We start from the raw sequence: 22,781 nt of genomic DNA, 5'->3' as shown, positions 1-22,781 counted from the left end.
ACTGTGGCCCCAGCGGTGGGCTGGGGGCAGACATCAGGTCTGACTGCGGCCCCGCCCACCAACTCCAGGTATACACCACAGCACAGGGGAAGTGCCCTGCAGGTCCTCACCACGCCAGGGACTATCCAAAATGACCAAGCGGAAGAACTCCCCTCAGAAGAATCTCCAGGAAATAACAACAGCTAATGAGCTGATCAAAAAGGATTTAAATAATATAACAGAAAGTGAATTTAGAATAATAGTCATAAAATTAATCGCTGGGCTTGAAAACAGTATACAGGACAGCAGAGAATCTCTTGCTACAGAGATCAAGGGACTAAGGAACAGTCACGAGGAGCTGAAAAACGCTTTAAACGAAATGCATAACAAAATGGAAACCACCACAGCTCGGCTTGAAGAGGCAGAGGAGAGAATAGGTGAACTAGAAGATAAAGTTATGGAAAAAGAGGAAGCTGAGAAAAAGAGAGATAAAAAAATCCAGGAGTATGAGGGGAAAATTAGAGAATTAAGTGATACACTAAAAAGAAATAATATACGCATAATTGGTATCCCAGAGGAGGAAGAGAGAGGGAAAGGTGCTGAAGGGGTACTTGAAGAAATCATAGCTGAGAACTTCCCTGAACTGGGGAAGGAAAAAGGCATTGAAATCCAAGAGGCACAGAGAACTCCCTTCAGACGTAACTTGAATCGATCTTCTGCACGACATATCATAGTGAAACTGGCAAAATACAAGGATAAAGAGAAAATTCTGAAAGCAGCAAGGGGTAAACGTGCCCTCACATATAAAGGGAGACCTATAAGACTCGTGACTGATCTCTCTTTTGAAACTTGGCAGGCCAGAAAGAATTGGCAAGAGATTTTCAGGGTGCTAGACAGAAAAAATATGCAGCCAAGAATCCTTTATCCAGCAAGTCTGTCATTTAGAATAGAAGGAGAGATAAAGGTCTTCCCAAACAAACAAAAACTGAAGGAATTTGTCACCACTAAACCAGCCCTACAAGAGATCCTAAGGGGGACCCTGTGAGACAAAGTCCCAGAGACATCACTATAAGCATAAAACATACAGACATCACAATGACTCTAAACCCGTATCTTTCTATAATAACACTGAATGTAAATGGATTAAATGCGCCAACCAAAAGACATAGGGTATCAGAATGGATAAAAAAACAAGACCCATCTATTTGCTGTCTACAAGAGACTCATTTTAGACCTGAGGACACCTTTAGATTGAGAGTGAGGGGATGGAGAACTATTTATCATGCGACTGGAAGCCAAAAGAAAGCTGGAGTAGCCATACTTATATCAGACAAACTAGACTTTAAATTAAAGGCTGTAACAAGAGATGAAGAAGGACATTATATAATAGTTACAGGGTCTATCCATCAGGAAGAGCTAACAATTATAAATGTCTATGCACCGAATACCGGAGCCCCCAAATATATAAAACAATTACTCATAAACATAAGCAACCTTATTGATAAGAATGTGGTAATTGCAGGGGACTTTAATACACCACTTACAGAAATGGATAGATCATCTAGACACACGGTCAATAAAGAAACAAGGGCCCTGAATGAGACATTGGATGAGATGGACTTGACAGATATATTTAGAACTCTGCATCCCAAAGCAACAGAATATACTTTCTTCTCGAGTGCACATGGAACATTCTCCAAGATAGATCATATACTGGGTCACAAAACAGCCCTTCATAAGTTTACAAGAATTGAAATTATACCATGCTTACTTTCAGACCACAATGCCATGAAGCTTGAAATCAACCACAGAAAAAAGTCTGGAAAACCTCCAAAAGCATGGAGGTTAAAGAACACCCTACTAACGAATGAGTGGGTCAACCAGGCAATTAGAGAAGAAATTAAAAAATATATGGAAACAAACGAAAATGAAAATACAACAATCCAAACGCTTTGGGACGCAGCAAAGGCAGTCCTGAGAGGAAAATACATTGCAATCCAGGCCTATCTCAAGAAACAAGAAAAATCCCAAATACAAAATCTAACAGCACACCTAAAGGAACTAGAAGCAGAACAGCAAAGGCAGCCTAAGCCCAGCAGAAGAAGAGAAATAATAAAGATCAGAGCAGAAATAAACAATATAGAAACTAAAAAAACTGTAGAGCAGATCAACGAAACCAAGAGTTGGTTTTTTGAAAAAATAAACAAAATTGACAAACCTCTAGCCAGGCTTCTCAAAAAGAAAAGGGAGATGACCCAAATAGATAAAATCATGAATGAAAATGGAATTATTACAACCAATCCCTCAGAGATACAAACAATTATCAGGGAATACTATGAAAACTTATATGCCAACAAATTGGACAACCTGGAAGAAATGGACGAATTCCTGAACACCCACACGCTTCCAAAACTCAATCAGGAGGAAATAGAAAGCTTGAACAGACCCATAACCAGCGAAGAAATTGAATCGGTTATCAAAAATCTCCCAACAAATAAGAGTCCAGGACCAGATGGCTTCCCAGGGGAGTTCTACCAGACGTTTAAAGCAGAGATAATACCTATCCTTCTCAAGCTATTCCAAGAAATAGAAAGGGAAGGAAAACTTCCAGACTCATTCTATGAAGCCAGTATTACTTTGATTCCTAAACCAGACAGAGACCCAGTAAAAAAAGAGAACTACAGGCCAATATCCCTGATGAATGTGGATGCAAAAATTCTCAATAAGATACTAGCAAATCGAATTCAACGGCATATAAAAAGAATTATTCACCATGATCAAGTGGGATTCATTCCTGGGATGCAGGGCTGGTTCAACATTCGCAAATCAATCAACGTGATACATCACATTAACAAAAAAAGAGAGAAGAACCATATGATCCTGTCAATCGATGCAGAAAAGGCCTTCGACAAAATCCAGCACCCTTTCTTAATAAAAACCCTTGAGAAAGTCGGGATAGAAGGAACATACTTAAAGATCATAAAAGCCATTTATGAAAAGCCCACAGCTAACATCATCCTCAACGGGGAAAAACTGAAAGCTTTTTCCCTGAGATCAGGAACACGACAAGGATGCCCACTCTCACCGCTGCTGTTTAACATAGTGCTGGAAGTTCTAGCATCAGCAATCAGACAACAAAAGGAAATCAAAGGCATCCAAATTGGCAAAGATGAAGTCAAGCTTTCGCTTTTTGCAGATGACATGATATTATACATGGAAAATCCGATAGACTCCACCAAAAGTCTGCTAGAACTGATACAGGAATTCAGCAAAGTTGCAGGATACAAAATCAATGTACAGAAATCAGTTGCATTCTTATACACTAACAATGAAGCAACAGAAAGACAAATAAAGAAACTGATCCCATTCACAATTGCACCAAGAAGCATAAAATACCTAGGAATAAATCTAACCAAAGATGTAAAGGATCTGTATGCTGAAAACTATAGAAAGCTTATGAAGGAAATTGAAGAAGATTTAAAGAAATGGAAAGACATTCCCTGCTCATGGATTGGAAAAATAAATATTGTCAAAATGTCAATACTACCCAAAGCTATCTACACATTCAATGCAATCCCAATCAAAATTGCACCAGCATTCTTCTCGAAACTAGAACAAGCAATCCTAAAATTCATATGGAACCACAAAAGGCCCCGAATAGCCAAAGGAATTTTGAAGAAGAAGACCAAAGCAGGAGGCATCACAATCCCAGACTTTAGCCTCTACTACAAAGCTGTCATCATCAAGACAGCATGGTATTGGCACCAAAACAGACACATAGACCAATGGAATAGAATAGAAACCCCAGAACTAGACCCACAAACGTATGGCCAACTCATCTTTGACAAAGCAGGAAAGAACATCCAATGGAAAAAAGACAGCCTCTTTAACAAATGGTGCTGGGAGAACTGGACAGCAACATGCAGAAGGTTGAAACTAGACCACTTTCTCACACCATTCACAAAAATAAACTCAAAATGGATAAAGGACCTAAATGTGAGACAGGAAACCATCAAAACCTTAGAGGAGAAAGCAGGAAAAGACCTCTCTGACCTCAGCCGTAGCAATCTCTTACTCGACACATCCCCAAAGGCAAGGGAATTAAAAGCAAAAGTGAATTACTGGGACCTTATGAAGATAAAAAGCTTCTGCACAGCAAAGGAAACAACCAACAAAACTAAAAGGCAACCAACGGAATGGGAAAAGATATTCGCAAATGACATATCGGACAAAGGGCTAGTATCCAAAATCTATAAAGAGCTCACCAAACTCCACACCCAAAAAACAAATAACCCAGTGAAGAAATGGGCAGAAAACATGAATAGACACTTCTCTAAAGAAGACATCCGGATGGCCAACAGGCACATGAAAAGATGTTCAGCGTCGCTCCTTATCAGGGAAATACAAATCAAAACCACACTCAGGTATCACCTCACGCCAGTCAGAGTGGCCAAAATGAACAAATCAGGAGACTATAGATGCTGGAGAGGATGTGGAGAAACGGGAACCCTCTTGCACTGTTGGTGGGAATGCAAATTGGTGCAGCCGCTCTGGAAAGCAGTGTGGAGGTTCCTCAGAAAATTAAAAATAGACCTACCCTATGACCCAGCAATAGCACTGCTAGGAATTTATCCAAGGGATACAGGAGCACTGATGCATAGGGCCACTTGTACCCCAATGTTCATAGCAGCACTCTCAACAATAGCCAAATTATGGAAAGAGCCTAAATGTCCATCAACTGATGAATGGATAAAGAAATTGTGGTTTATATACACAATGGAATATTACATGGCAATGAGAAAAAATGAAATATGGCCTTTTGTAGCAACGTGGATGGAACTGGAGAGTGTGATGCTAAGTGAAATAAGCCATACAGAGAAAGACAGATACCATATGGTCTCACTCTTATGTGGATCCTGAGAAACTTAACAGGAACCCATGGGGGAGGGGAAGGAAAAAAAAAAAAAAAAGAGGTTAGAATGGGAGAGAGCCAAAGCATAAGAGACTGTTAAAAACTGAGAACAAACTGAGGGTTGATGGGGGGTGGGAGGGAGGAGAGGGTGGGTGATGGGTATTGAGGAGGGCACCTTTTGGGATGAGCACTGGGTGTTGTATGGAAACCAATTTGTCAATAAATTTCAGAAAAAAAAAAAAAAAATGTATTTTCTCTTCCTTATGATTTTATTTCCTTTTCCCTAGGTTACTTTATTGTAAGAATATGGTATATAATACATATATCAAATATATGTTAATTGACTATGTTGGCAGAAAGGCTTCTGGTAAACAACAGACTATTAGTAAAGTTTTTGGGCAAAGTGGATTTTTTTTCAATATATGAAGTTTATTGTCAAATTGGTTTCCATACAACACCCAGTGCTCATCCCAAAAGGTGCCCTCCTCAATACCCATCACCCACCCTCCCTTCCCCCCCCACCCCCCATCAAGCCTCAGTTTGTTCTCAGTTTTTAAGAGTCTCTTATGCTTTGGCTCTCTCCCACTCTAACCTCTTTTTTTTTTTTCCTTCCCCTCCCCCATGGGTTTCTGTTAAGCTTCTCAGGATCCACATAAGAGTGAAAACATATGGTATCTGTCTTTCTCTGTATGGCTTATTTCACTTAGCATAACACTCTCCAGTTCCATCCATGTTGCTACAAAGGGCCATATTTCATTCTTTCTCATTGCCACATAGTACTCCATTGTGTATATAAACCACAATTTTTTTTATCCATTCATCAGTTGATAGACATTTAGGCTCTTTCCATAATTTGGCTATTGTTGAGAGTGCGAGCAAAGTGGATTTTTGACTGCACATGTGTTCAGCATCCCTAACCCTCATGTTGTTCAAAGGTCACCTATAATGTTGGGATGGCAAAACACATGAGAAGAAATATGTGTAATAACTGTAAAAATAAGGGAGGAAATAGAGCTAAAATTGTTTTTTAAACAATTCTGTATCAAAAGATGATGTCAAAAGAATTTAACGGCAACACACAGAATGGAAGAAAATATTTTCAAATCATATATCTAATAAGGGATTAATATCCAGAATATACAGAGAATGTCTAAAACTCACCTACAAATAAACAACCCAATTCAAAAGTGGGCAAAGGACTTGAACAGATACTTCTCCAAAGAAGATACACAAATGATGAAGAAGCACATGGAAAGATGTTTAACATCACTAATCACTAATAGGGAAATGCAAATCAAATCAATGAGATACCACCTCACATCCATTTGGATGGCTACAATCAAAAAAGGAAAATAACAAGTGTAGAGGGAATGTGGAGAAACTGGAATACATGTGTGCTATTTGGGCAAATTTTAAATGATACACTCACTGTGGAAAATAGTATGGCAGTTCCTCAAAACATTAAAAACAGAATTATCAAAGAATCATCCATTTTCACTGCTGGTTATATATACAAAAGAATTAAAACCAAGATCTTGAAGACATATTTGTATACCAATGTTCATAGCACCATTATTCATAACAGTTAAAATGTGGAAATAACCCAAGTGTCCACTGACAGATGAATCAATAAATGTGATATATGCATACAATGGAATATTACTTGACCTAAAAAGAAAGAAAATTTTGACATATGTTATGACATGAATGAACTCTGAAGACATGAATGATGCTAAGTGAAATAAACCAATCATAAAAGAACAAATATTGTATGATTCTACTTATAGGAAGTTTCTGGAGTAGCCAAATTCATAGAGATGGAAAGTAGACTACTGGTTGCCAACAGCAATTCCTAAGAATTGGAGGGAAGCACAGAATGGGAATTATTGTTTAATGAGTACAAAGTTTCATTTGGAAAAGATGAAAACATTATGGAGACAGATGATGTTAACTGACCACAATATGAATGTACTTAATACTACTGAACTACTCACTTAAAAATTATCAAGATGGAAAATTTTATTATGTATATTTTGTTACTTTTAAAAAATTGAGGGATAAGGGAGGCCAACTACTTCAGAAAACATTTTGACACTTCTTTAAAATATTAAACATGAAGTTACCATATGAACTAGCAATTCCATTCCTTACTATATATCAAACAGAAAACATACTTCGAAACAAAAACTTCACATGAATGTTTATAACAATATTATTCATAAAAGGAAAAGTGGGAAAACCCCAAAGCCTATGAACTGATAAATGGATAAACAAAATATGATATATCCATACAATGGAATATTACTTGGCAATAAAAATAATGAAGTACTGATATATGCTATAAGGTGGATGAACTTGAAAAATACTATGCTTAGTGAAAAATCCAGTCACAAAGAACATACTTATTCATTCATGCAAAATATCCAAAATAGGCAACTATATAGAGACAACAAGTAGATTAATAGTTGTCTAGGAAAGGGAGAATGGGGAGTGGTTTCTGAGGAGATGAAAATATTGTAAAAATTTGATAGTGATAATGCCTACACAATTCTGGAATATACTAAAAACCACCTAGGTTGTTATTTAAATGGGTGAATTGTATGATATGTGATTTACACCTTGAGTGAAATGTAAGCTCTTTAAAAATTAAAAAGATCCCTAAGAAAGGGAAGTCATATATCTAATTAGGTTTCCTACCTACTTTGCCCCCCACCTCCCCAAGAAAGTTAAAGTATATTCACAAAGAATTAGAGGAAGTATAACAAACATGATTTCAGCAACAGCCAGATCAAATCAGTGACAGCCAGGTCAAATCTAAAACACTGTGTTCAGGGTTGCCTGGGTGGTTCAGGTCATGATTTCATGGTTTGTGGGTTTGAGCCCCATATTGGGCTCTGTGCTGATAGCTCAGAGCCTGGAGCCTGCTTTGGATGGGGCTCTGTGCTGGCAGCAGGAAGCCTGTTTGGGATTCTCTCCCTCCCTCTCTCTCTGCCCCTCCCCCATGCATGCTATCTCTGTTTCTCTCAAAATAAATAAACTTAAAAAAATTTTTTTAATTAAAAAATAAATAATAAATAATTAGACTTTCTCTAAACTTTAATTTCTCTCAAAGGGCAAAAAAATACTAGGGTACTTATAATTTACTATGCTGTTTAAGTAAGAGTAGAAAAGGCAGCAAGGGCTGGCCTCCTTGAAATTGCTGCCCAAAGTCCAGTATTAGGGAAAATTTCCCAGCTGGGTAGAGGTAATTTGATTCTCTGTAATCTCTCAAAGAATAATCTCAAAAGATCTCTAAAAGAAACGACTCCAGGTGCCTGGGTGGCTCAATCGGTTAAGCGTCTGACTTCAGCTCAGGTCATGATCTTGCGGTCCGTGAGTTCGAGCCCCACGTCGGGCTCTGTGCTGACAGCACAGAGCCTGGAGCCTGTTTCGGATTCTGTCTCCCTCTCTCTCTGCCCCTCCCCCATTCAAGCTCTGTCTCTCTCTGTCTCAAAAATAAATAAACGTTAAAAAAAAAAAAAGAAGAAGAAACAACTCATATCTCCTAGCTTTCCTGTTGTCATTTTCTTCCTAATTTGGGCTGAGTCACAAGCAGATATGGAAACCCATTAGGGTAGCATACTTATGCAGACTTTTTATTAACAAGCTTCTTGACCTCCCTATTTGATTGTCTTCCCATCCCACAGCCAGCAATCTACCACTGAAAAACTCACAGAAGAGGTCATACAGTGGACTCAATTGCCATTATTCCATTGATGCTTTTCCTTTGTAAGTGTTAAATCTCACTCTCAGTCTCACTTTTAGTCTCTATAGTCTCGCTCCTCAGATTTGGCCAACCTAAGTCCAAACCAAGAGAAACAAAAGTTCTGTTCCTCCTCCTCCAAAGCAAAATGGAGGAGAAAAATAGATATACAGATGATAGAAAACGTAATTGTGAGAGAACAATTAAATGGTCAAAAATTATATACCTACAGACCATGCAGAAAAAATATTTTCAAATATTTTAATGTCAGTGCCAAGATGTAGTCATATATTTTATAAACTTAGGACACAAATTAAAGTCAAATGCCAAGTCAAGTCATTGTGCTACACACCTTAAAATTGCAGACTATGTGTCAATTTTCTCTCAATAAAACAGAAAAAGTTTTTTAACTGATAACAAAACCAAAACAGTAAAAACTAAAGCTGGAAGTGGAAAGAGCACAATATCTGGTTGTCAGGCGGCCTATCACTATGCAGTTCTATGAGCTGAGATAAATCACAAATCAGTTGAGTTTTGGTTTTTATATCTCCACATTAACAGAATTAAACTTACTGAATATGACTCCATGTAGGAAAGAAAATTTCAAAAGTAGTGTGACCCTAAGGTGATCTCCACTGATTCCATCTCCTGGTATTCATACTTTTGTGTAATCCCCTCCCCCCGTATGGGTGGAACTTGGGACTTCCTTCTAACCAAAAGAATATTAGAAAGGTGACACTATATCACTGTTAGGCAACCTTATTTGGCAAAGATGATGGGAGCTGTGGATGGAAAATAGTCAACACCCAGAAAAAAGCAGAGCATTCAGCCATATAAAACAAGGATATGAATTCTGCCAACAACCTGAATTAGTTTGGAGCAATTCTTCCCTAGTCAAGCCTCCAAATGAAAATGCAACCCAATCAATTCCTAGGTTACAATCTTTGGAAACCCTGAGGAGAGGATCCAGCTAAACTCTGTTCAAAATCCTGACTCATGGTGCTGTGAGATAATAAATGTGTGGGGTTTTTTTTAAGCCAGAAAGTTTGTGGTAATTTATCACACAGCAATATAAAAGTAATATAAGTAGACAGTGCAATCATCCATTTGTTCACTCTGACCATTAATGTCAGATGTGTCGATGTATTCTGGATAAATTAAATACATGGATATCAAAACTTTGTTTTAATCATTAGTTTTAACCTTCTAGACTCTCATTCACTTAACCCAAACTGCATTTCTAAACAGGATAACATACAGAGTTTCCATTCTTTCTCATAATCAGTCTTTCCCCTTTCTCTCTCTCTGCCTTCTTTTTCTTTCCTTCTTCTCTTTCTCAGTCCCCTAGTCTCTTCCTGCCTCTCCATCTCCCTACCTTCCTTCTTTCCTTCACTTTTTCTTTTTAAACAAATGCTTCATTTCAAGGATCACCTCTCCTTGAAATACTTCATCACTGTTCCATTAAACTTTTATATGCCTCTATAATGACACTCCTCGGTTAAGATATTATAATGGAATGGTAAATGAGAATGTTTGACTCTTTTCCTTTTTGATTTATAGTGGTGAAATTCTTCTATTTAAGAAAGAAGAAAGTATGAAAAAACAGAAACAACCTGTCACTATTCCACCTGCTGTCTAGCCAGTTGTAACTAAAGTAATAAGTTCACCTGAGTCATTTCACATTTGTGCATATGATATAAATAGTTAATAATATCAGCAAATATGGAACTATTATCAATTAATTGAACCGTATCCTTTAAAATTATTGCAGATACACTACCAGTATCTAATTGAGATACTTTGTGCAGGTAAACAAAATGTTCTATTTTAAAGAATTAACAATTTTTGACAATGTATACATTCTTCTTTAAATTAACAACTGAAAATGAATACAGTAGATCTCTCTTAGTTTACCTACCCCTTTTTCTGAGAGAAATTTAATTTGGGTATCCCATCATTCTGGCCACAAGTATCTGTCCTATGACTGATCAACCAAGACAGACTGCAACAGTGACTGGCTGATGTCAAATGACCAAATTAACCAGAGTAACGAGTTCAGAATTCTTCCATGAGATTTTACATTTCAGAGCTGGAAGTAAGGAGACAGCATGGAGCTAGAAGCAAGGAAATTAGAGTAGCAGCCATCTTCCTGGTTTCATGGAGAAAGTCTGACTGTCATAAGTGAGACTAATGCCAAGAAAGACCAGAATAGATGATGGCAGAGGATAAGAAACAAACTCATTTGCACAAACTCCCTCAATCTATTCTTTGGGGTTTCCATACCTGATCTGGTTTGTAGGCTTTCAAGATTCCATGAGAAGTACACTTTAAGCCAATAAAATCCCATTTTCTATTTTAAGCTAGTTTGATTCAGGTTTCTGTACTATAAAAATAAAAGAGCCCACTTATTAAAATGATGCATTATTTCATTTAAAAACTCTAATACTGTATTGGTCATCCATACGCCTTAGGTGGCCAACTCAACTCAAATATTGTCCATCCTCAATCATATGGTCCTTGACTACAAAAACAATGTCTGTTAAACCTAGTTCTGAAGAACTTAATACAAGCATCTACTAGTGCTTTTCTATTAAATTCTAAAACAAATAAATCCACACAAAATATACATTCTCAGGAATGTATGGAAGGACAGAGATGAGAGAAAGTCTTCTAAAAGGAAAGTAAAATCCAAAGTCTTTGGATGTGCAGTTCTGACATAGAACATAGTACTATAATACTATAGTACCAACCTACATTAACCTGTATTGTTCCAATATATACTGTATAAACCAATAAATAGATAACCCAAAAAAGAACCTGATTAAAAATGATAAAAACTTACATTTAGAGGTAATATTACAAAGACAACTTTGGTAGCTGTCTTAGATTTAGCAGAACTGTTGGAAGCAGAACAAACTGAATGATCAATAATGTTTAAACAGCTGCCATTAAAAAATCCATTTTCATGTCAAATCAATTTATCGTCAGAGAAACAAAGGATAACATTATAAAAATTCTTGTATTTTGGGGGCACCTGGGTGGCTCAGTCGGTTAGGCGGCCGACTTCGGCTCAGGTCATGATCTCGCGGTCTGTGAGTTCAAGCCCTCATCGGGCTCTGTGCTGACACAGCTCAGAGCCCGGAGTCTGTTTCAGATTCTGTGTCTCCCTCTCTCTCTCTGACCCTCCCCCATTCATGCTCTGTCTCTCTCTGTCTCAAAAATAAATAAACGTTAAAAAAAATTAAAAAAATAAAAATTCTTGTATTTTGTTTAATAAAATTAAAGGTCTCAAAGACACTCTAAAACTGAAATTTAGCAAATAGACCATAAAAAACATTAACTAAATTCATTTATCTGAACATGTGGTATGAGAATGTACAGCTCTATGGAAAATAACCACTTCAAAAACTACTGTTTATCCTCTGCTGACTGGCATTTTTAAGAAATTCAGTTCACCATAGCAACCTGTCTTAACACCAGCAGATAAGTACAGGCTATATTTAGATATGATTGCTTTCCAGACAGCAATCTTGCTTTTCCTTCACATTTAATGCCATGATCCAAAGGACCAAAATATCACTCAGTCAGATTGTAGTGTGAAGTCAAACATACTCAGGGGGATAAAGTTATGTTTCAGAACCATGAAAAGAAGTTTTCACCTGGTGGTAAGATTTGTAAAGAAGTACATTAAAATAAATAAAATTTTCATGTCTAAGGAATTTATAATCAGATACAACTATTTTATTCAATTTTATCTATGAAATGCCATCATTAAGCACTAATAATCTATAATATCAAAATACATTTTTACTAGCACATTGTTATTATTTTTTAATTAGTATACTGCATTTCCAATCTGGTATCATTTAACTAAAAAATAATTTTTTTTTTACATAAAAGTAATCCTTACAGATGAAGTGTAACAGGAATTGCAGTAATACAAGGCAAGTGATACAATACAAAATAAGGGAAATAAATTCATTGAAATGCTATTGTTATGAAATTACATATTTACACTTTATAATCTTCATTATGATAATGAAAGGAAGTAAAATAGTTTTATACAGTTTACTGCACAATATACCAGAGTATCACAACAAACATTTTTCTTTAATGTCTAGATGAGTTACACTGAAATCATTAAAAAGACAAAATGTAAAGGAATGAAGTTCAATTAAAAATACCAAGAACAGGGGCACCTGGGTGGCTCAGTTGGTTGAGCATCCGACTTCAGCTCAGGTCATGATCTCACAGTTTGTGGGTTCGAGCCTCGCATCAGGCTCTGTGCTGACAGCTTGCTCAGAGCCTGCAGCCTGCTTCAGATTCTGTGTCTCCTTCTCTCTCTCTGCCCCTCCCCCACTCATGCTTGCTCGCTCTCTCTCAAAAATAAATAAATGTTAAAAAAAATTAAAAAAATACCAAGAACATATCACCTCACACCCATTAGTATGGTACTATCAACAACAACAACAAAACAGAACAGAAAATAATGGGTGTTGGTGAGGAAGTAGAGAAATTGGAACCCTTGTACACTGTTGGTGAGAATATAAAATGGTACAGTCGCTATGGAAAAAAAACAGTACGGCAGTTCTTCAAAAATTAAACACAGAATTACCATCTGATACAGCAACTCTGCTCCTGGGTATACAACCAAAGAACTGAAAGCACAATCTTAAAGAGATAATTTGCACATCTATGTTCATAGCAGTATTATTCACAATAAACAAAAGATAGAAGCAACCCTGTGTTCACTGATGGATGAACATGAACAAAATGTGGTATACGTATATCCAATGGAATATTATTCCTCCTTAAAAAGGAAGGAAACTCTGACACATGCTACAACATGGAAGAATTCCCTTGGGATTATTATGTCAAGTGAAATAAGCCAGTCACAAAAAGACAAATATTGCATGATCCCACTTATATGAGATTTCTACAATAGTCAAAATCATAGGAACAGAAAGTACAACATGAGTTGCCAGAGGCTAGGGGTTGGGGGGATGGGGAGTTATTGTTTAATGGTAGTATAGAGTTGCAGTTCTGAAGGATGAAAAACTTCTAGGATTGGTTGTATAACAGTGTGTATATATTTAACATTACTGAACTTTACATCTAAAATTGGTTGGGATGGTAAATATTATGTTATGTTTATTTCATGACAATTAAAAGAAATAACCTAGAACATCGACAAGAAAAAGTATTTATTCATTCATAATATAATTTACCCAGAATTCAGAATTAAGGTCTATTCTATTGAATCATCCTTTTTTATTAATCATAAGAAGTTATAAATTGGTAATATCTTTTTTTCAAAATCTTGGTATTACTGAAACAATTGAAAATATACTGAGTACCATAAAGAAAAAAAAAAAACCCAAAGACTGACATATTTGTCATGTTGTGCAAAATTCTCAAAGAATATAAACTTTCCCTATTTGTAAGGAAAATTATTACTATCCTACATTATGAATCATATTTCTAGTGTCACAAGATGGCCAATTCTGCTATGAATTAAACAACTGTTCCTATAATTACCTTACATAACACACATAGGATGGTCCTAGATTTTTAAAAGCTTCTTCAAATTAAATAAAACAACACATACCCACCATACCCACAAACATAATCACCATCAACACAATGAATTATACAAACAGATGTCCAATTCTGTTTGCCCTTTTCATTCTTAAGTTATTTTTCCTCTTTTGATTCTTAAACAGCTTTAATAATTTCTATAAATGAATCTGAGTTCAAATAATTATTGGTGTTAAATAGATTATAATTAAGTAATAGGAAATCTAAGGTATAAATATGGTAATATGTTTTATCTTTCATCTTCAGCACATAGTCAATAGAGATTTAAAAGTATTTTTGAGTTACCTCTATAAAGAATACAACTAAACATAACTTAAAGAACATTATATACAGTGTTTCATTTGCATGTAATGTCATATCTCTAGCATAGATTACAAGTAGCATAAATGATTTTTTATAATGTAAATAGCATGCATCCCTCCACTTAAAGAAACAAAAATTAATTATATCATGCTAAGAATAACTTCTTATATATATATTAAAAGTATATCACATTGGATATGTTTCTAATATGTTGAAACGTCAACTTAAATTTGACAATGCTTTTCAATGTGCCATTGAGAGACCCCAACTAAAACAAGAGGTCTTATAACACAACTCAATACATTATACACACAGAGTTAAGAAATCCATCTTAAAACACTTATAATCCTAAATATAAGATGAGCTATTAAAACAGTTAAATTGTTTATTTCAAAATTCGACATGCAGGAAAGTTACTACTTCAAACAAATCCTTAAACACATTCATTAGAAAAGAATGTCAAGTTCTACTTGGCCTTACATTTAACCCCTGCAAGACTGTGATAGAAACAAATATTCTCAGAATAACTATCAAAAAGAGAATTTCTCAAGTATCCATCCCCTTTACTTCAATTTTCCCAAAAGTTACATTCTGTTCTCATTATTAACGCAGATCAGAAGTTAGTAATAAGTCCAGAAAGTTTTTCTTAGGGATTCGCAACCTTCTCAACTTTTTCTCCCAGAGCATCCCACCATCATGTTCTTGCATCATAGCTCACTCAGTTCATTCAAGTCCAATAATTAGTTTTACTATACAATGGAAGCAAAATCTTGGGGAGTGTATTATACACAACCTAGATAAATTACGGAGAACCTATCACATTATTACACTGCCCTGACACAGATTTGAAAGTATGATTTAGTCACTTCCTTTTCTGCCTTTTCATTCTCCTCTGAAGGAGTAAACCCTTAAAACTTCACTCATCCATTTATAGACACACACACACACACACACACACACACACACGATTTGATTTGATATTTGTACTTTGTCCCCAGAAATTCCACACTTGCTCATTTATCCAATTACGACAAACTACATACTGCTCCAAGTGTCAATATTAACCAGATACCATGGGTTCTCTTCAGCTTAATTTTCCCTTCTTTCTTTCTTCTGTTTTCCTTATAACAGCCTTAGTGATTGGAAGACTTAATTATTCTTTACACATCACCTACTTTCAGCATCAGCAGCTCAAGTAGGTAAGTCATAAGTCTACCAAATAGGTAAATACATAAAGCACTCATTAAATACACATATCATACCGTAATATTTTTTATTTGGAGCATTTATTAAAATCACATATGTATGCAATTTTAACAAACCTTATACTAGTGTGGAGGTCTCATCAAACTACTTTTATAAGGAGGAGGTTTTGTAAAAACATTTCCGACATATTTTCAACTCAATGATGCAACATAAACAATTTAACTTCTATAGAACTATGTAGTGTACATGAATCAATGAACAAATAGTAAAGACTTCTGTCAGGAGTTTAGGACAGAAGAAAAGTAAATGGCTTTAACAAAAAGAAAAATCCTTACCCATGAGGTATCTATTAAGTGAATACTGCTATAGAATGATAACTCAGAATAAAATATGTCCCATAGTAACAACTGAAAAAAATACATCATTTTTCTACACAGGACACTTCCTTCCTTAAAGAGCTTTGCTAAGGAACAAATATGTCTCTAAAATATGAATTGAGTCATTAATAGTACATTTTGACAATTCTTCATAAAAAAAGTTCTTTCCAAATCCAAGTGGCAAAGGCAAGAACAAATTATCACTAAATTCTTACATTCAAGACTAATGCCAAGTTAAAAGAATGATGCTAAATTAAGATATATGCTATTTAAAACCAGAGACTTAGAATAATTTTGTTCAGTCCATACAGTAGTAATCTGAGATAAATTCTTCTAATAATACTAAGATTGAACATAAAATTTAGTGCATGATGAATATCATTCTGTACTCTGGGAAGAAGTATCAAATTCTCTCAGAACACTATAACTCATTGTTATAATCAATTATTCAAGTATAAATCTCCATGGCTTTTATATTATTAAAGTCTACAGGAACACATCTTTTCCACAAAGACTACATTACACAGATAAATACTACTACTGTGACCAAAAATATGCCTTACAAATAGTACAATAATGGAACAATTTACGTTATTCATTCAAATGGATGAAATCTTTCAGAAAAATTATAAAGTTTCCTCCCATATCCATATGGAAAACAGAACTCTTCATGCAAATAAATGTTATCAACATTAATTTACTCATAATATTTACAGCCACATAAAATAGTTATATTCTTGATTAAATATTTATAGACTAAAAGGACAAATGTCAGTCTTCACTGGAATAAAAGTCATGGAGAAAGAATACGGATTCCTTTTGAGTAAGGAAAAGAGAAACAGAACTGAGAGACTTGAGTCTGGAAACTCATTTATAAATTCATTACACTATAAACTTCAAGATTCAGTCATTTTCAAGATTCTGTGTCTTATGACTGTATTTTTTTAAATAACTGGAAAATCATTAAAGAATCAATATCTTTCAGATTCAACACATGCTTGTGTTTCATTCATCACAAAATACTCAATGAATTACTAGTAAAACTCGTGGGAATATAGATTATATGTGATGTGAATGACTGATTTCCTGTTACAATATATTTTACTGAATGCATTACACATATCATTAAAAACACCTGCCAGCATTCCATTTTCTTTTCTCCATTGCCAAAGGCTTAACTAGTCTTTATATTTTTTTAAATAAAAGGTGATCTTACCCAGAGGTAAGATCATCTAGGTATGTTCATACAGAAGATAATATGCGTATTTTATAGTAAATATAAAATTATAAAAATTCATAAAAAATAGAGACACTAGTAAGAACATTAAAAATTGAAACCTATAAAACTCTTCAAAAATTATTTCCTTATAAAGCTTTCTAATATGAAATATTATAAATATATTCTAAATATTCAAATATATTATTTATAAATTATTTTATATTTTTAATTGTTCTTACAAGTATTATAAATGATTATGAACTTAAAATTAATGTGAGCAAATTCAATTGCACCTTCTCCAGCAAATAAATTACGCATCATTTCCCTGCTCAGTAGCTACTGCCACACTGGCAAGATACAATCAAACGTTAGTAAGACTCCTTGAAAGTCCATTGTTAATCATAATGCTATGTCATCCTCTACTACCTATTTCTAAAAAGAAACTATTCTATATCTTCACTTCTACTGAAACTATTGGATGTACTCCACTATATGTAACTCAAATTGTTAGAAAAGAAAAAGCTGGTGTGCCTGGGTAGCTCAGTTAGTTAAGCATCTGACTCTTGATTTCAGCTCAGGTCATTATCTCACAACTTGTGAGACTGAGCCCTGCAATGATCCGTCAGTACAGAGACTGCTTGGGATTCTCTCTCTCCCTCTCTCTGCCCCTCTCTTACTCTCAAAATAAATAAATAAACTTAAAAAAAAAAAAAGAAAAACTACTCAACCTCAAATCAGTTCTTAGTTATAATTCTTTTGAAAAAAGTCACACCAACCATGAAGTTTTGAATTATGCTTAGTAATGAAAACCAAATACTCACAAAGAAGGATCTTGTACGAGATCTTTGAGATTTATCCCACTGCGATCTTCTGCAAGATTCCTGAAGCAACTATCACTCACTAAACAAGAGAGGGAGAGAGAAAAAGAAAATTAATTTTTGTTTACATTTTATTTTAATTACTACTGACAAAATGGAATTTTAAATTAAAACTGGCTCTCTGGATGGCATTTTTCCAAACAGTAACGTTGATCAATTTCTGGACCTAGCAGATTTTGCAACAAATATTAATATTCAATAACAAACCAATAATCTAAGCATACAAACTTTATATAAATACAACACATACAGCCAGGGCCACTCTGGAAAACAGTATGGAGATTCCTCAAAAAATTAAACATAGAATTACCTTACGACCCAGCAATTACACTACTAGGTATTTATCCAAAGAATACAAAAGTGCTGATTCAAGGGGCACATGCACCTCAACGTTTATAGAAGCACTATCAAAAATAGCCAAATTATGGAAAGAACCCAAATGTCCATCAACTAACAAATGGATAAAGATGTTTTATATATACGTGGGTATATACACACACACACACACACACACACACACACAAATGAAATATTACTCAGCAATCAAAGAAAATGAAATCTTGCCATTTGCAATAACATGGATGGAACTAGAGTATATATTCAGTGGAATAAGTCAGAGAAAGATAAATATCATATGATTTCACTCATATGTGGTATATAAGAATCAAAACAGATGAACACAGAAGGGAAGGAAGAATAAGATAAAAACAGAGAGGTAGGCAAATCATAAGAAACTCTTAAATACAGAGAACAAACTGAGGGTTGCTGGTGGGGTATTAGGTGGGGGGATGGGCTAAATGGATGACGGGCAATAAAGAGGGCACTTGTTGAGATGAGCACTGGGTGTTCTATGTAAGTGATGAATCACTAAATTCTACTCCAGAAATCATTATTACACTGTATTTTAACTAACTGGGGTTTAAATAAAATTTAAAAATTAAAATAATAAAAAAATACAACACACAAAAGACTAAACACATAGGTCTAAATTTTGTTCTTACTTTTATAAGACTAAATTACCAGCATATAGTAGCAAACCACTGATTCCACAACAACTAGGGGAAAAAAAGGTAAGTTGTCCCTCCAAGTTATATTCTTAAAGATATCAGACAACAATGTGAGCTAATAAGGATAAATGAGGAGAAAAGTGGTATCACTTCTTAGGTGAGTCAAGCTTCCTAATTATTTTCATTTCTAGGAGGATTTGCCACTTATAACCTAAGAGTCAGAAAGAGGAACAATACTAGGGAAAAGAGAAACCAGCATAGTTCTTGATGGTTCATAGGCTGGCATGACAGACTGAAATCCATTGGAACTCTAAAACATAGACAGTTTTCTGCTGGAGATTTGCTGAGGGCCAGGACTGCACAAGATGACTTGGAATGAGGAGGAAAAAATGTGTCAGAGGGCAAATAATGTTTTCTATAGTACTGTGGTGATTAGGAGTCAAAGTCATATTACAGTAGGTGGAGCCTACCACTTTCAGTGTAGAACTTCAGATCTCCCCTAAGAATAATTTACTCTCAACCACAAGCAAGGTGGGAGGTGGGATGTGGGGAGGGGGTGAAAAGGGGACAGAACTCAAAAGATAAAGTAAAATTTCTCATAATTTCACAGTACTTAAGTACAAAGTCACATCGGAAATATGGCACACAACAGGTTTTGCTCTTAAAGACATTTAAAACCCGAGGTATACTAAGTATATATCTAAAGTTTTCACTCTATCCATCTCAATTTGAAGTTGAGTTAAAGTGACTGGCACTTAACACTAAATAACATTTACATTAATTTCTATGATCTTATAATAAATAGTATTTGGTATATTGCAGAAATTACAAAATGTGACCAATAACAAAAAGAAAAAATTATATGTGTGTGTGTGTGTGTGTGTCTGTGTCTGTGTGTGTCTATAGTGACACACAGATGATACAGAATCAGAAGATAAGGACTTTACAAAAACTTAAACTTTCAAAAAACCTACTTAACAGAAGTTGAAGATACGGAAAAATATTCACACTTGATGAAAGAAGTAAAATTTCAGCAAAGAATTAAAATCTATGAAAAAGAATCAAATAGTAATTTTAGAATTGAAAAACACAATATCTGAAATTCAGAAATCAGTGGTTGAGCTAACTCAACACAGAAAACACTGGATTTGTGAACATGAAGAGATCAGTAGAAAATATCCAAACAGAAGCAATGGGGGGAGGGGGAAGATGAAAAGATCAGAGGAAAAGAAACATGTGGAAATCAAATAGCCCAATGTAATTGTAGTTGAGTATATGACTCCAGCTTTGGTTGAGAGAATGGGGCAAAGCAATATTTTCAGAAAACAGCTGAGAATATTCCAAAACTGATACAACACACTAATTCACTGACTCAGGAGGAACATCAAACCACACATTGGAAAAAGTAAAATAACACAACACCCAGCAGTCAAACTACTAAAAATAAAAGATGGTAAGAAAATCTTAAAAACAGCCAGGAGGAGAGAAAGGACACATCACTTTCAAAGGAAAAAACAATAAACCTTACAGCTGATTATTCAACATAAACTATGGAATCCAGAAGACAATGGAAAGATATTAATATCCTGATGGAAAACCGGAAATCTAAAAGTATATACCTTGATAAAATATCCATCCCCAAATTAAAGGCAAAATAAAACTTTACTTATATTTTTGTATTTGTAGCATAAATATTAAGTATTGATTATTTTCTATTTCAATTTAACAATTTTATTATATATAACTTAGTCATTTCTAACCTACAGAAGGATCAAAGATAATATGACATTCACCTGATTCCTTTCAAAGATTCAGTACCTAATATTTTATTTGGATTTTATATTCCCTTTTTTATAAGTCCCTGAAAATTATATATCTGTATCTCTCTCTGAATTTAATGATAATACCTATAAACAATGATGCTTTAAAAATATTTGAAGTTGAATAAAGTTTGGATTTTTTTATTAAATCCAAAAAGATATTCCCCACTTTTTTTTCTGCCACGAGTGAAATGATTTTCATTAATATATAATTTTCATTCCATATTTAACAGACACTGATCTCAACCTGTTGATTTACAAATTTCCTTTTTGTAATTTTAATACAAATGCTCTTTATTACACCATTGCCTGAATAGGGCCAAAGGAAAAAATAAAATGTTGACACAGTGTAAAGAAAGTGGTTTCCTGCTGAGCTGAACTAAAATTGAAGCCATAATATATCATAAAATTTGTTCTCATAAAGTTTCTTGCCTAATTTGGCAAATATGAGAGCTTATTTATAAACTTCAAGAGCCTGAAAATTTTGGAGGCTTAATTAAAATGGAATAAACCTTTGCTCCTTTAAAGGCTTGCTAGTCAGCTACCTGTGAAATGAGTTTTGCTAAAGAAGGGACTTTTCTAAAATTCATGTCCCATCCAAATTTTAAGTTAAAAACAGAGGAAGAAACCTAAAATAGTCTGTTAACAAAAATTCTAAAACTTTAGGTGCCTAACAACGTATATCATATTTAAAGTTTTATTTTTTACCAACACAACAAATTTTGTTTTTTTAATTGTAAATAAGAATATAGTACTTTTTAAGAAGAAAATGAACATGATTTTTTTGTATGTAAACACATTAAAATCAATGATTTTGGATCACCATAATTTACTCTTTCTTTTCCCACAGTATATGATTACAGGAACGATTACACTCTTCATTCCACAGACTAATAAAATGTTTTCCACATGTCACCACAAATATCAGATAAAATGGAAGAAATTATAACAGAAATGTGGTCAAACTTTATGGTACTAACATTAAAATTATAAACTTGAACTTCAATCTGTTTTAAATTGATACAATAATTAACTTGGAAGGACACAAAGAAAAATTAGAAATACTCGTAAAATTGGAGCGCCTGGGAAATCAACTCTTGATTTTGGCTCAGGTCATGATCTTGCAGTTCTAGCTCCGCATTGGGCTCTGTGCTGTCAGTGAAGATTCTGCTTGGGATTCTCTGTTTTCCTCTCTCTCTCTGCCCCTCCTCTGCTCGCTCTCTCTCTCTCTCTCAAAATAAACATTTTTTTTTTTAAAGAAAGAAATATTTGTAAAATGGACTCTAGCAGAGTTCTTGTCCAATCATATGCACTTTTCCCTGAAAATGTTAAACTTTTGGATCTATAATCAAGAAAATAATTGGTACTTGTTATATGTTAAGAATTTCATATTTATTATTTCACTTAATCTTCTTTATCATCCAGTGATAAACCTATCTGTGTTACTATTTTACAGATGAAGATAGTGAAGCATGGGGAGATTAAACATCCTATCAATCATATAGCTAATAAATAGAAGTACTGGGAAAATCTAGATGCTGTAACTCTAGACCTTCTTCTCTTAACACTATACCATATAGAGACCATAGTTCTTGTCAATCATTCACATATTCTGGATTCTCCTACATTTCCATAACTTCAAAACACATAAAAGTTATACAACTAAAATTCATTATAAGACCCTAAATTTCAACTCAAAGCATTATTAAAGAATTACGGCTTTTAAAGTAGAATAAAACA

The 22,781-nt window shown here is 34.5% G+C and overlaps 1 protein-coding gene across 14 annotated transcripts in view; it reads right to left on the bottom strand.

The window, feature by feature from the left end:
• Positions 1 to 22,781, bottom strand: part of GPHN (gephyrin) — a 636,202-nt gene that overhangs the window by 456,770 nt on the left and 156,651 nt on the right. For all 14 annotated transcript variants that reach the window (XM_043556393.1, XM_043556386.1, XM_043556392.1 and 11 more), the window contains one exon: positions 18,158 to 18,236. In XM_043556393.1, coding sequence (XP_043412328.1) covers positions 18,158 to 18,236 — 79 coding nt within the window. The remainder of the gene's footprint in view (positions 1 to 18,157; positions 18,237 to 22,781) is intronic.

Source organism: Prionailurus bengalensis, chromosome B3 (assembly GCF_016509475.1).
Source record: "Prionailurus bengalensis isolate Pbe53 chromosome B3, Fcat_Pben_1.1_paternal_pri, whole genome shotgun sequence".
NCBI classification, from domain to species: Eukaryota; Metazoa; Chordata; class Mammalia; order Carnivora; family Felidae; genus Prionailurus; species Prionailurus bengalensis.
This window is presented reverse-complemented; position numbering and strand designations above follow the sequence as displayed.